Source organism: Curcuma longa, chromosome 17, assembly GCF_044706935.1.
Source record: "Curcuma longa cultivar G26 ecotype Majalengka, Jawa Barat chromosome 17, ITB_CL_G26_1.1, whole genome shotgun sequence".
NCBI lineage: Eukaryota > Viridiplantae > Streptophyta > Magnoliopsida > Zingiberales > Zingiberaceae > Curcuma > Curcuma longa.
The window spans coordinates 5,609,125-5,624,347 of NC_133877.1; the positions used below are offsets into that span (position 1 = coordinate 5,609,125).

The 15,223-nt window shown below is 40.3% G+C and overlaps 1 protein-coding gene across 2 annotated transcripts in view; it reads right to left on the bottom strand.

Moving 5' to 3' along the window:
• The window catches only part of LOC141811722 (phospholipase D zeta 1), a 30,566-nt gene that overhangs the window by 1,299 nt on the left and 14,044 nt on the right, over window positions 1–15,223 (bottom strand). For both annotated transcript variants that reach the window (XM_074699765.1, XM_074699766.1), the window contains exons 14-18: window positions 9,285–9,431; window positions 9,024–9,221; window positions 7,967–8,068; window positions 647–778; window positions 168–233 (exon numbers count right to left, since the gene is read on the bottom strand). In XM_074699765.1, coding sequence (XP_074555866.1) covers window positions 168–233; window positions 647–778; window positions 7,967–8,068; window positions 9,024–9,221; window positions 9,285–9,431 — 645 coding nt within the window. The remainder of the gene's footprint in view (window positions 1–167; window positions 234–646; window positions 779–7,966; window positions 8,069–9,023; window positions 9,222–9,284; window positions 9,432–15,223) is intronic.

Genomic DNA, 15,223 nt, shown 5'->3' on the forward strand with positions numbered 1-15,223 from the left:
ACAATGACTAACATATTTTGTTCCAATATTTTTGGAAAGAAATAATGTGTTACACAGTCAATGACTAATGTCGGACTAAAACTTCATGATAATGAGCATGGTAGCAAAGATACAGGAGTAAAGCAAACAAGTAATTGGCTGAAAGAAAGAAGATACATTTTTCTCACCTTAGCAGTTGTCATCCATATGTCCCTGTATGTGGCATCAATGACAGGATCTCTAATCTGACTAATCTGTGAAAAACAAAAAAGTTTTTAAAAGGCTGACAAAACAAGATCTCTAATCTGACTAATCTGCAACAAACAAAAACAAAAATTTTAAAAAGGCAAGAACTTATGCATATTCTATTTGACTGTCGCTCAAGTACAATATTCAAACTTTGTGTCATTGTCAGTCCAGTAAGATATCTAAATTAACAAGTTGCAATAAAGTAGACTGATCTTCCAAGAGGCAGTAAAAATCAAAATAGGTGCTAGTGTGGGATATATGTGAACCTTTAGATTGGTTTGAATTAAAAAGGATCGACAAGATATAATTTCACAATCCAAAATGAAAATTAAGTTGTTGAAATCTGTAGGTACAAGATCATCCATAGTTCACACGGTAGAGAATAAAGTTTCAAGAATAGAAGAAAATATCTACTGACCTCATCAGGGCGAAGACCCAAATGTTCCAGCCACAATGAGAGGCGAAGGCTAAGAGAAAACTTTCCAGCTTTCCATGGTTTGCCATTCATAAATGACTCAACATATTGTTTATCTTCAATAAGAACACCGATCTGAGCAAGGCAAATGTTCATTAAAATATAATTAGCCACATAGAAATCAGAACAAAAAATATATTTCCCTAGGGAAAATAATCAAAAAGATTAAAAAAAGAAGCTTGAAGCTTTCAACGTGGCCAGAAGTGTGTATGCAGAGTTTAACTGCCTCACATTTTGCCATATGCACTCTGAACATGCAGTCAGACCATATATGTGGTTGACTTAGCATTTCCAGTTTGCATGATGCATATGGTGCTGCACATTTCTCTAGGTAATCAGTTGCCAAGCAAACCTTTATCAGGTTAAAAACCATATTCATATCTTCTGGCCTTGAGCACTAAACTTGATGTTAATTAACTTCATGTGATCGGTGTTGTTGGATGACCATAATCAGGAAAGGGCCCAACTTATATACATGGTCTAACATTCCCTCCTAAGTCTAAGCAAGATCAGAAATAGGTTAGGCTCATGGAACCCAGAGAGTGGTACAAACCAAACGTGGAATGACACTGCAAACCGGTGATAAACAGGGTGAAGCCAAAGGAATGACTCGTATCCCTATGCACTACACCATTTCAAGGTTGACCATAATCTCAAATGTGGTACCTTTTTGACACCATGCTAAAGGAGATAAGCTGGCAACTTGTCCAAAAACATAAGCTATTAGACTGGTAACCAATTTCTATATTAATGGCCTTTTGACAATAATTGTATATTTTCTTTAAAAATGCTTACTTAAATTAAGTTATTAATAACTACACAAATTATGACTATATGAAGATAGTGTTTTAAATATTCATGGCTGATATGGTGGATTGGGAAACCTCCACGTGACAAAGGCAAGTGAGAGGTCAAGTCAACAGGTCAAGGGTCAAGCGGAGGTGGAAGTCAAAGTGCCCACCCGACTCCTGCTCAGTCCACCCGACTCCATCTGACACTTTCGACTCAGGTCACCAGATTCCTTCAACTCGGGCGCCCCAACTCCGACAGCTGAATCACCTGATCTCTCCAGTTTGGTTCACCCGATTCTAGCTCGGTCATCCGACTCCTCCGACTCCGCCAGATCCGACTCCTTCAACTCGGTCCGCCCGACTCCCTCAGCTCAATCATCCAGTCTCTTTAGCTCAATCACCCCTAGTGGGGGCTTATATTATATGTGGCCCTTTGTATTGTTTTTTCGGAGAATGTGGATAATGCATTTGTTTCTCCCGAAAGACGCGGGCAACGTAATTGTTTCTCCTATATGACCCGGACAACATAGTCGTTGCTCTCAAAAAACGTGAGTAACATAGTAATTTCGCTTGGAGGGCGTGGACAAACATATGGACCACGTAAGGGCACTGCTGTAGCCCTTTAAAATACCACCTACTCTTGCAGGCACAGGTACGCCGACACAAGCATTCCACTTCTTCTGTTCTATCACTTTCGCCCCTTTCTAGCCCATGTACTAACTTGAGCATCGGAGTCCCACCTTGACGCTCATTCTAACCTCTGATTAAGTGTTGCAGACGTCTCAGGCACCTTTTTCAAAGCCTCAGATATCTTCACCTCAGTAGTTGCCTCCCGTTAACTTGCTTGACCATGATCTCGGACATGAACAAATTGGCTTCGTTTGTGGGAGTCTCTGTAATATCCATTGCATCACTCGATCGACCAATGCTTAGAATTCTTCCTTAGCCATGGTGATAGTTTCGTCACGCACTATGTCTACTATGGAATTAAGACCCTCAACAATTCTCCTAAGTTCTACCATCTCAACGTCTCAATTCAAGCAAATTCCCACAGATAGCGTCAATTTATTCCAAGATCACAATTAGGTAAGTCAACGGGAGGCAACTGTTGAGGTGGAGATATCTGAGGCTACGAAGAAGGTGTACGAGACGTCTGCAACACTCAATCAGATGTTAGAATGGGCGTCGAGATGCGATTCAACGGAGCCACTCTGACGCACAAGTTAGCACAGGGGTTAGAAAAGGGCGAAAGTGATAGAACAATAGAATAAGTGGAATGCTTGTGTACGCGTACATGCACCTGCAGCAACAGGCGACCTTTTAAAGGGCTATAGCAGTGCCCTTATGTGGCTCATGTGTTTGTCCACGTCCTTCGGGCAAAGCATCTATCTTACCCACGTCTTATGGGAGCAATGGCTATGTTGTCCGTGTCATTCGGGAGAAACAACTATATTACCCATGTCTTTCGGGAAAAACAGATGCTTTACCCACATTCTCTAGAAAAATGGTACGAAGGGCCACATAGAATATAGGTCTCCACCAAGGGTGATCGAGCTAAAGAGGTCGGATGACCGAGTTGAGGGAGTCGAACAGGCTGAGTTGAAGGAGTCGGATCTGGCAAGGGAGTCTCTATAACATTCGTTGCACCACTTGATTGACCAATGCTTGGAATTCTTCCTTAGCCATGGTGATAGTTTCGCTACGCACTACATCTCCTGTAGAATTATGACCCTCGACAATTCTGTCATATTCTACCATCTCAACGTCTCAGTTTAAGCGAAATCCCACAAACAACACCAACTTGTTTAGCAGCACGAAGCCCAGCTAACAACGCCTCATACTTAGCCTCATTATTGAAAGTCCGAAAATTCAATTTGATGACTAGTTGCAAAATTTCTTCTCGGGGTGAAATTAGTAACACCCCTACTCCACTACCTTACTTCGTAGTTAATCCATCTACAAAGATTTTTCAAGTTTCCATTAACTCCTGACCTAGAGTCTCGGTTAAGAAGTCCATGAAGCAATTGAAGAGGTCGTGGAAGAAGCACAAGAGAAATTCAAAATTCCACAAAATAAAGAAGAGGAAATTCAAGATCCAATTGTTGATAAAGTTAATGAGGACACAAGCCCCTCTTCATTGGATGAATCAAGTGGAAAATCATCCACCTTTTCAAGAGATAAAAAAGGTCCAAGTCTATAGAGGAAGAGATCTTGGAATCTCAAGCCTCAAGTGCCTCAATTCAAGCAAAGAACAAATTGTAAGACGGATGTGTGCAACTAGGGGTGAATAGACACTCATATTTCTTACGTCGTTCTTGTCTACAAAAAGATTACATAGTGGAAAACATAAAACAAACTCAAAACACAAGAATATTATGGCCTATATATGATCCATAAGGTTTGATCACTTCTTGCAACACCATTACCTTTCTCCTTCTTGGAACGCTTGTGCTTTGATGGTTGTTCTGGGTTGGTATTGGATGTCGAACTCACTGAGCTCGATCGTCCATTTGAGTAACCTTCCCGAAGCCTCGGTGTTGGTCAATACTTGTCCTAGGGTGCTATTAGTGAGCACGATGATGGGGTGAGAGGAAATATGGACATAGCTTGTGAGCCGTTGTGACCAAAGTCAAGGCTAGTTTCTCCATGGGGAAGGACCTCGTTTATGGAATTCATTGGAATTGCAACATTGAGATGGTAGAATCTGGGAGAACTGTCGAGGGTCCTAATTCCACAGGAGATGTAGTGCATGACTAAACTATCACCATGGCTAAGGAAGAATTCCAAACATTGGTCGATCAAGCGGTGCCACGGATGCTACAGAGACTCCTTCGACGAATTCAACTCCTAAAGTACTCCACACCTCGACCAAGGTACCACCTAATCCTAGTCAAGTGCCGATGGACCTAGTAGGTCCTCCTCCTGCCACCTACACTAAGCAGCGGAGTAAGATTGTGATCCCACTTGAAGAACATTCAAATGGATCGATGGCAAGAGAGATGCCACCTCTGAACCAAGGTAAAGGCAAAGAACTCATACCTGTTGAGAGTACACATTTCTCAGCACAGATCTTGAATGATGAATTACCCCGTAGCTTCCAGGCGCTTCAGCTCAAAGATTATAATGGATCATCTGATCCTGAAGATTACTTAAGTCGGTTTGAGAAAAATATCATGTTGCATTGATATATCGATGGTGTCAAGTGCAGAATCCTTCTAACGACTCTCTCTGGCCCCATTCAGCGATAGTTTGGCCGACTACCATCTTCATCAATTTACACCTTCACCGACTTCAAGGTTACGTTCTTGCAGCACTTCGCTAGCAACAAGAGATACCATAAGACACCCCTTAACCGTTCACATTAAAGCAGACAAATAAAGAAAGCCCGAGGGACTATATACACCATTTTAATAAAGAGTTGTCATCGACGTGCCATTGGCCACCTCTAAAGTGTCATTAACGTCTTTTCCCAAGGTTTGCAAGAAAAAGACTTCTTTCGATCTCTAGTGAATAAACCTCCGACAAGTTTCAACCTTTTGGGTCGTGCCCAAAGGTATATCAATGTGGAAGAAGTCTAAGCTGCCAGGAAGGAGGTTGTAGTGCCAACATCAGTGTCAGCTTGATTTGAGTACAAGGCTCCTCCGCTACTTGTTCGACACAAAGAGCCATTCACTCACCACCAATATGTACCGGCTCGGGCAGGCATGCAAACGGTGCAAACCGTGGAGGTTGTCTCGACTTCCAACTTTGAGCTGGGGGATTCGGTACAGGCGAAAGATGATGACTACCCCACAATATTCGGTAAGAATTAGGGACTAGTTGTTGCAGAGGAATGCGGAAGTATTGAGAAACCTCAACAAAGAAGTTTGGGATGGAAAATCGAAGGTCACCTATCATTTGACCCGGAAAGAAAGTTACAAACCCAACGGGTGGAAGATGAGATCGATCAAGGGCGTTCGGAATTACTAAACGATGGTTGGCAGGGATCTCAAATTGCATGCGGATCTTGTCTAAGTCACCCCCATTAAAGTCTGATATCATGGATTCATACCAGTAAGCAGAAGTGCTTTCGATAGCCATGAATGGAATCAACAAGTATAGAAAAAGGAGCAGACATGAACAGAGTACAATAACAAGGACAGACTTACAGGGATATGACCGTTCGCGAAGTTGTAGGGATCGCCGATGACGGAGCTTTGCAATGAAAGTAGATGAGTGCGGCAGCCGTCCTCCGTCGCTAGCCCTAATATACCCAACGCTCAAAATGTCAGTCATTGGATTTGGGAAATGAAATAGCAGACTGCTACATTGTGCTGTTAGATCACACATCCGAATCAACAGAATCTCAATAGTCGTCTCAAACTGATCGCCCGACAGGGCTTCAACATGTGTCAATCTCAGATCGGATCGCATTAATGATCAAAAGCGACAAGCCAATCATAACCTTGATATGCCATCACTCGTATCACCCACATTAATAACACATGGCTCGCGTGTTATCGAGGCATACGAAAGGTAAGGCAGTGACGCCTAGATGCCGCATCATCCCCACGTAAAGAGTGGCAATCGAGAGCAACGATCAAGCTACGACTCTACTAGTCTAGTCAGAATCGGATCTCCTTCGACTAGACTTAGAGGGAAGATTTGTAATATGGTGGATTGAGAAACCTCCACGTGGCAAAGCCAAGTGGAAGATCAAGTCAACAGGTCAACGTCAAATAGAGCTGGAAGTTAAAGTACCCACTCAACTCCTACTCTGTCCACCCGACTTCATCCGACTCTTTTGGCTTGGGTCACCAGATTCCTTCATCTCAGCCGCCTTGACTTCGGTAGCTCAGTCACCCGATCTCTCCGGTTCACTTCACCTGATTTCGACTCGGTCATCCGACCCCTCCGACTCCGTCAGATCCGACTCTGTCAACTCGGTCTGCCCAACTCCCTCAACTCGGTCATTCGACTTCTTTAACTCAATCACCCCTAGTGGGGACCTATATCCTATGTGGTCCTTTGTATCACTTTTCCGAAGAACGTGGATAACGCATCTGTTTTTCAGGAAAGACACAAGCAACGTAGTTGTTTCTTCCGAATGACATGGACAACAGAGTTGTTGCTGCCAAAAGACGTTAGTAACGTAGCCGTTTCACCCAGAGGACGTGGACAAACGCATGAGTCACGTAATGACACTGTTGTAGCCCTTTAAAAGGTTGCCTGCTCCTACAGGTGCAAGTACGAGCACACAAACATTCCACTTCTATTGTTCTATCACTTTCACCCCTTTCTAGCTCCTGTGCTAATTTGAGCATCGGAGTGGATCCGCCGAGTCCCACCTCGACGCCCATTCTAACCCTTGATTAAGTATTGTAGACGTCTCAGACACCTTCAAAGCCTCAAATATCTCAACCTCAGTAGTTGCCTCCCGTTGACTTACCTGACTGCGATCTCGGACAGAAACAATGGTCTAGCATTTTCCTGATGTAAAGCTTTCAGAATACCTACCAACTACATAGTTATAAGGGCAACCTGGTGCAGGAAGCTACCGTTAATACAGATCCCGGAGAAGGGTCGAACCATATTGGATCTATTGTACACTATTTCCATGAGTCAGACCCATGACCATAAGGTCACACGACAATAATTTTACCATTACGCCAAAGTTCCCTTTCTACCAACTTCATAGTTGGATGACAAAAATTACATCTTGTGAAAAAAAAGCAACTTATCTTCGTCTAGGGAAAACACAAAATCTGGCTTTAGAGTTCCAACTAATTAGCAATATGGAAGTTCTTTTTCCATACTTTTCAAGATGATTAAATGGCAGGTGAAGCTAGCATGTGAGCTAGGATTATGAATAATTGTAAATCATGGTAAAGAGACAAGTCTACAAGGACAAGTGGAAGCACAAAATAAAACAAGGAATATATATGACAGATGACAATGTGAACACATATTGTGACTTGGAAACTCAAGTTTATAAAAGAATGATGCATGATAAATGGCAGCATGAAGTGGCTGGAAATGGCAGTTATCAGAAGTAATAGCAGTAATTAGTAGGGTAGTTAATGTTTTGAAGGAGACCTATTTGCGACAATAGGGAAGGATTCAATTGTGATCGCACGATGTAAAGGGGTGTATTTAAATATGTCCGAGATATACATCATCTCCGATTCTAATTTTCTATCATGTCTCTCGCCTTGAACATCGTATTCTCTCTTCTCCGAATGAGGCACAACATGGCCAGAGGAAGCAGCAGGAAGCCCCAAACTTACCCTTTCTGAGGAATAAACCTGTTCTTCCTGTCTATTGACAGCAGCTTAGAGTCCTCTGATTCAATCCTCCATTAGGCCCACACCACTATATAGCATTTGATTAATACTGACCAGAGACATACAGGTAACATAGATGCTCTCTAGCATATGTTGTGCAAATGAATATTTATTAATATAGAAAGGCAAATATTAAAGTAGAAGGATACCTCGGAATCTCTAGATCCTAACAAGCTCCTATCATTTATGTTAGCTGAACCAACTAATGCCACCCGATCATCAACTATCATCAATTTGCTGTGTACATATATCTGAGAGAACGAATTCCAAAAATTAGAAACCTTGGAACATGATTTTTTTCAAAAAGTGAAAAAAAAAAATGTTAAAAAAGAGACTTTCCTCCCACTGAAATTGAATACAAAAATTGTGGATGCAAAAGTTTCAATAGAAGCATATTTTACATGTTGATGGATATAAAGACAGTAATACATATCAATAATTGCCTCAAGAAACAAATATCCAATGCCGCTGGATGACTATTGTCACCAAGAATTAGATCAGACTAAATAATCAGTACCCACCATCATTATTTGCTTTTTGTAATAATCAGGTTGTGCATGTTTTATTGATAATTAGATAAAGATAGATATCAATAATATAAATGTTACACAAAAAGAGTATGCTATAAAAGCCATCGAAAATTTTGTAAAACCAAGGAATACATGAATATAACAACAGATTTTTCAAAAAAAGAATGTTATTACAGATGTTTTTAATTTAAAGCCAGTTATTTCGTTTTCAATATTAATCAACAATATACACTTATGGGCAAGCAATCATACCAAACAAATAAGAGGGGGGGGGGGGGGGGGGGGGGGGGGGGGTACAAACTAGCTGATTATGAAGCATTTTTTGGGACACTGGCAGATGGTGGGACAATGCAGGCTGACACCATGCCAAAGGCATGTGCATGATCAAGGTATGTTGAGGTTCTGGCCATGGATGCTCTGCAACAGCATGTCATAAGTTTGCTTACCCTAAGTTGTATCACTCACAATTTAATGACAAATCCAATCAGTTCTGAAATTCAACAAAGGCACGTGAACTATAAGAGCATTCAGTAAGGTCTACAGATTGCATTCAGTAAAGCCTACAGATTGGATATCATATCTATCTTATGGGAGTGATATTTCAGATATAAGCAACTGCTCTGAGAATGAATTATTAAACATGCTAATTTCGAAGTGTTGACTGTTGAATCTTCACCTGATTTGTCGCCAAAGGACCTCCATCAGAAAGTCTTCCATATGATCGAAGGCCATAAAAAGAAATGTAATCGTGTGCTCTAGGACCCATCAAGTCATATAGATTCTGCAATATTGAATTCGGGCCTCTACAAATGGTTCGATATTGCCAATGCATTATTGCCCTCACAGATGCAGCACCACCATCATCAATGCCACCCTGTGACAAAGGTTGTCAGATGAATACCACGGAAAAGATAACTACATTATTAATATATGGTACCTGGAATCCAGGTAACAAGGGTATCACTATTATGACCCTGAAACACATCTTTTCCCTCTCTGCTCTCAGAATTCTCTGGTACAGTGCATCTAAGACACGGTTCCTTATTATCACATCACCTGAAAGCCCTGATATGAAAAATTGATTCTGGAGGGAAAAAAAATCATTTTCAGAAAAGGTACTATCATACATTGACAGACAAGCAATATAATGCAAACATGAACCAATATATATACCAACAATCTTTTTTTTTTAAGGATTTATATAAAACCTTGAAGAAAGAGTGGCACATGAAAAAGAATTTGAACAAAGGAATACTGCAGGCAGCAACTAATAATCAAAGGGATTAATTAGTAAGCTTTAGGAAAGGAGAATATATGATCATATTTCATCATAGTATAAAACGTCACAGTACTAACTGATAGCCTATTACTTTAGATGAACAGGAGGGGAGAGAGGGAGAAGGAAAGTAAAAAAAGGCAAAAGAATAATATTTTAATAGTTTTTCATGCTCCTTTTACTCTCCATCCCTCTTCCCTCCTATGTACCTACTCAAGTAAACAGACAATAAAAGACCCACTGACAAATACGAAGCAAGAAAAAAATCTTCAAATGATGGAATTTTCTTGACCCATAAAACCAAGGTTTAAAATATCGAACCGTACTGAGGTTTCGGTCCCAAATCAGAACGATACAGTTTCAATACCGTATCGTACCGTGCCAGTATAGTTTCGATATTTTTAAAATATAAAATATATTATCTAAAATAAAAATTTTAATCTAAATATTTAAAAATAAAAAATAAAATATTTTTAAAAAATAATAAGATAATTTTATGGATTTTAATAAAGTCTATTTAAATTATCTCCAACTATAACTAGGAATTGATTATTAAAATCTTATTAAACTTAAGTTTAAAAAAACAAAAACAAAAAGCAAGACTGGCCACGCGCGCGATCAAGGGCGCGCCCAGCCCGCGCACGGAGGCGTGCTGGGCCTGCGCGACGCCTCCGGTGGCTTCGCCGGGCCCAAGCGACACCACCGGAGGCGTCGTGCAGCCTCGGTGATGCCTCCGGAGGCGTCTCTCGGCCAGAACGTCTATGTCGGTGTCGGTCCGTTGGCGGAACGAAATTTTTCGCCGATATCGCGCGATACGGCTAAAGATTTTGTAGAAATAGGAGATTTAGTTTTTGTATTTAGAAAAGATTAAGATTTATTTAGTTTTTTTGTAGTACTGAATTTAGGAAATTACAATCAACTAATTGATTGTCTTCCTAATTTATAGGAAATTACAATCAATTAATTGATTGTCTATCAAATAATTGATTGTCTTCCTAATTTATAGGAAATTACAATCAACTAATTGATTGTCTATCAAATAATTGATTGTCTTCCAAATTTGTAGATATTTGGTTTCCTAGTTTTAGTAGATGTATACTCTATATATTAGGATGTAAATTTTTTCCTGAAAAAGTAGAGAGAAAGTTGATCATCAATTTCTTCACGGTATCAGAGCTATAGTTCGTCATTCGTTTTTCTGGGTGAACATTTCCTTTCGTTCCTTTTTTTTGTTTTTCTGGCACATGACGTCTCCCTCGACTTTCTCGGAAGTGACTTCTAAATCAGAGTCCACTCCTGCGGTTTCATCCATTCCAGATTTTTCTCCACACCTTATTACCAATCACAAACTGAATGGCCAAAACTTTCTGCAATGGTCTCAGTCTGTGTTCATGTTTGTATGTGGCAGAGCCAAGGATGGACATCTCACTGGTGAAATCATTGCTCCGGAGGCCACAGATCCAAAATTTCGCTCATGAAAGACTAATGATCATCTAGTTATGTCGTGGTTAATAAACTCTATGACCACTTAAGTTGGAGAGAATTTTCTACTTCATAAAACAGCCAAGGAGATATGGGATGTTGCCCGTGAAACTTATTCCAACACAAAGAATATCTTAGAATTATTTGAGATTGAGACACGGCTATACAATCTAAAACAAGGAGACCTGAATGTGACACAGTATTTTAACATGCTTACTCGTTGCTGGTTGCAATTGGATTTGTATGAGACACATCCGTGGAAGTGTACTAATGATTCATCTATCTATCGACAAATTGTTGAAAAAAAACAGACTATAAGGTTTCTTCTTGGCTTGAATAGAGACTTAGACGAAGTCAGGGGGCGAGTTATGGGGATAAAACCCTTTCCCACTATTTGGGAAGTTTTTGCAGAGGTTCGAAGGGAGGAAAGCAAGAAGAAATTAATGCTGCTCGAAGCCACGATCACCCCTGCAGTTGAAGGTTCAGCCCTATTTACTCATAGCCCTTCATAGAATAATAGGCCTTGAAAAGGTCATCCATGGTGTGATTATTGCAAAAAACCTGGACACATGAAGGTAACTTGTTGGAAATTGCATGGAAGACCTACTGATTCGAAACCCTCCAATCATCAGGATAGAGATTCCCGTGCCAATGCTATTGCATCAACTGAAACGAGTGCAGAAAACATTCTGTTTACAAAGGAGCAAATTGAAGTACTACAAAAGATGTTTAGTCAGACTCCTGGGTCCAACCAAAAATCTGCTTATCCGGTTGAGCAACATACTAGCTTTTTTGCACATCAAGGTACTCTGTCTTCTGCTTTGTGCGTTAAAACTGATCAACCAAGGATGTGGATTGTTGATTCAAGAGCCTCAGACCATATGACGGGAGATTCCAGCATTCTTACGAATTTTCAGCCTTGTTCTAGTCACTCAGGAGTAAAAATTGCAGATGACACAATTTCTCCAGTAGCAGGAACAGGATCTATACATATTATAGAAGACTTACATCTTTCATCTATTCTTTTTGTTCCAAAGTTGAATTGCAATCTACTTTCTATCAGTTAGATCACTGGGATCTCAACTGTTTTACTAAGTTTCATTCCAATTCTTGTGTTTTTCAATCAGTGGATTCGGGGAAGGTGATTGGCAGTGCTGATATGCATGGAGGACTTTATTTACTCAAACAAAAGAACCTCCCCGGTAGACAAGTTCATCAACCAAGTTGTAATTCCGAGTCAAGTCCAAAGTCTGTCAAGTTTGCTTCTAATTCCATGTCTGTTCCCAATTCTAAGTCTGTCCTAGTAGAGAGTGAAGTCATGTTATGGCACTATCGCCTTGGTCATCCAAACTTTGCTTATATTAAAAAATTGTTCCCTCATTTGTTCATCAATAAGGATTTCAATTATTATCAGTGTGATATTTGTCAACTAGCAAATCATACACAACATGTATACTCAAGTTTATCATGCAAACCATCACATCCATTTTCAGTCATTCATAGTGATATTTAGGGGCCATCACGTGTGAAAAATATCAATGAGGCTCGGTGGTTTGTAACATTTATCGATGATCATACAAGAACCACATGGGCATTTCTCATGAAAGAAAAATCTGAAATAGTCACAATTTTTCAATCCTTTCATACCATGATTTCAACCCAGTTTAGATGTCAAATCCAAGTTCTCAAAACTGATAATGCAAAGGACTATTTCAACTCCATCCTCGGTCCTTACTTGTCAAAACATGGAATTGTTCATATAAGTTCTTGTGTAGACACTCCACAACAAAACGGAGTGGCTGAACGAAAAAATAGACACTTGCTTGAAGTCATCCGTGCCAATATGTTCGCTAACAATGTTCCTAAACAGTTTTGGGAGGAGCTTGTACTTACAGCCACATATCTCATCAACCGGATGCCAAGTCATGTTTTAAAATTCCAAACACCGTGTCATGTTCTCACCACAACACATCCTCAAATTCTTGCTTTCACCTCTGATCTTCCTCTTCGGATCTTTGGGTGCACCGTCTTCATCCACATTCATCATAGTCATCGTACCAAACTCGATCCAAAATCACTCAAGTGTTATTTTTTAGGGTACTCTTCTCATCAAAAAGGTTAAAATGTTATTCTCCTATTACGAGGAAAGTCTACAATTCCATGGATGTTACCTTCTTCGAGAGTCAATCCTACTTTCCCAAATCCGACATTCAGGGGGAGAATAGTTCCAAAGAATATCAGATTTGGGATCTACTTCAGGATACTCAATCGGTTTTTGTTCCATTCGATCAGCCTTTAAATTCTAGTATTACACCTGATTCCAATACTACTCCTGTCCTTGCACCTTTTCAAACCCCAGTCACTACAGAAACCCAAAGTCCATTGCAACTTGATACCAATAACACTAAGCTTCGTGTCTACAAAAGGAGAACAACCCAGCAAACCAGAGAATTTCTGCAAACTCAGCACTCTCAAACACAAGAACCAAACCCCACTGTATCTGACACTCACGATGGTATGGATTCCTCTCCTAATTATACTCCTGCTTCTATAATTGATGATTCAGATTTGCCCATTACTCATAGAAAAGGGATCCATAGATGCACTAAACATCCAATTCAAAGATATGTTGCATATGGAAAGTTGTCTCCATCTTACAAGGCAAGCTGGACAGTGTTTAAGTGCCTCTATCTATTCAGGAGGCTCTCATAAGACCAGAATGGAAGAAAGCTGTAGAAGAAGAGGTTCAGGCCTTAGAAAACAACAACACTTGGGTCTTGACGACATTACTACCTGGAAAAAATCCGGTTGGGTGTAAATGGATTTTTACCGTCAAGTACAAAACTGATGGGAGTATAGACAGGTTCAAGGCAAGACTTGTAGCTAAGGGGTTCACTCAATCCTATGGAATTGACTATCAAGAGACCTTCGCACCAGTGGCCAAACTAAACACAGTTCGAGTGTTACTATCCTTAGCAGTAAATCGAGATTGGTCATTATATCAACTTGATGTCAAGAACGCATTCTTGAATGGAGATCTCGAAGAGAAAGTCTACATGTTCATACCTCAAACCGAAACTTGGTGTGCAAATTAAAGAAGTCATTGTACGACTTAAAGTAGTCTCCTCGCGCATGGTTTGAGAGATTTGCTAAGTCTTTGACAACCAATGGGTATTCACAATGTCAGGCAGATCACACATTGTTTGTCAAAGGTGGATCAGGAGGAAAAATAGCAATTCTTATAGTCTATATGGATGATATCATCCTTACTGGAGATGATTGAGAAGAAATTCTTAGGCTGAAAAAACTGCTGGCAACTGAATTCGAAATCAAAGACCTCGGGACACTGAGATACTTTCTCGGAATGGAGGTGGCTCGATCAAAAGAGGGTATTGTTATATCACAAAGGAAGTATATACTGGACTTGTTGAATGAAACCGATTTTCTTGGCTGCAAACCTGCTGATACACCTATGGATTCTACAAAGAAACTAAATCAAAGTGCAGAAGGCACACCAGTTGACAAGGGTAGGTATCAAAGGCTGGTTGGAAAACTCATTTACCTATCACACACTCGACCCGACATTGCTTATTCGGTGAGTGTAGTCAGCCAACACATGAATAATCCAACTAAGGATCATTTAGATGCAGTGACTAGAATTTTGAGATACTTGAAGATGACTCTTGGTCATGGATTACTGTTCAGAAAGAGTGAAAGTCGTGTAGTTGAGATTTACACAGATGCAAGTTGGGCAGGAGAAAAGACTGATAGAAGGTCAACTACTGGTTACTGCTCCTATGTTTGGGGGAATCTTGTCACTTGGAGAAGCAAGAAACAGGCTGTGGTTTCTCGCAACAGTGCAGAATCAGAATATCGAGCTCTTGCTCTTGGTATATGCGAAGGAATGTGCTTACAAAGATTGCTAAGGGAACTCAATATTGAAGATCAAACCCTGGTGAAGATGTTTACTGACAACCAAGCAACCATCAGTATGGCTAAAAATCCAGTGCAGCATGATAGGACGAAACATATTGAGATTGATCGTCATTTTATCTCTGAAAAGGTCAACACAAGAATCATTCAGCTTAGCTACATTCCTACAAGACAGCAGGTTGTTG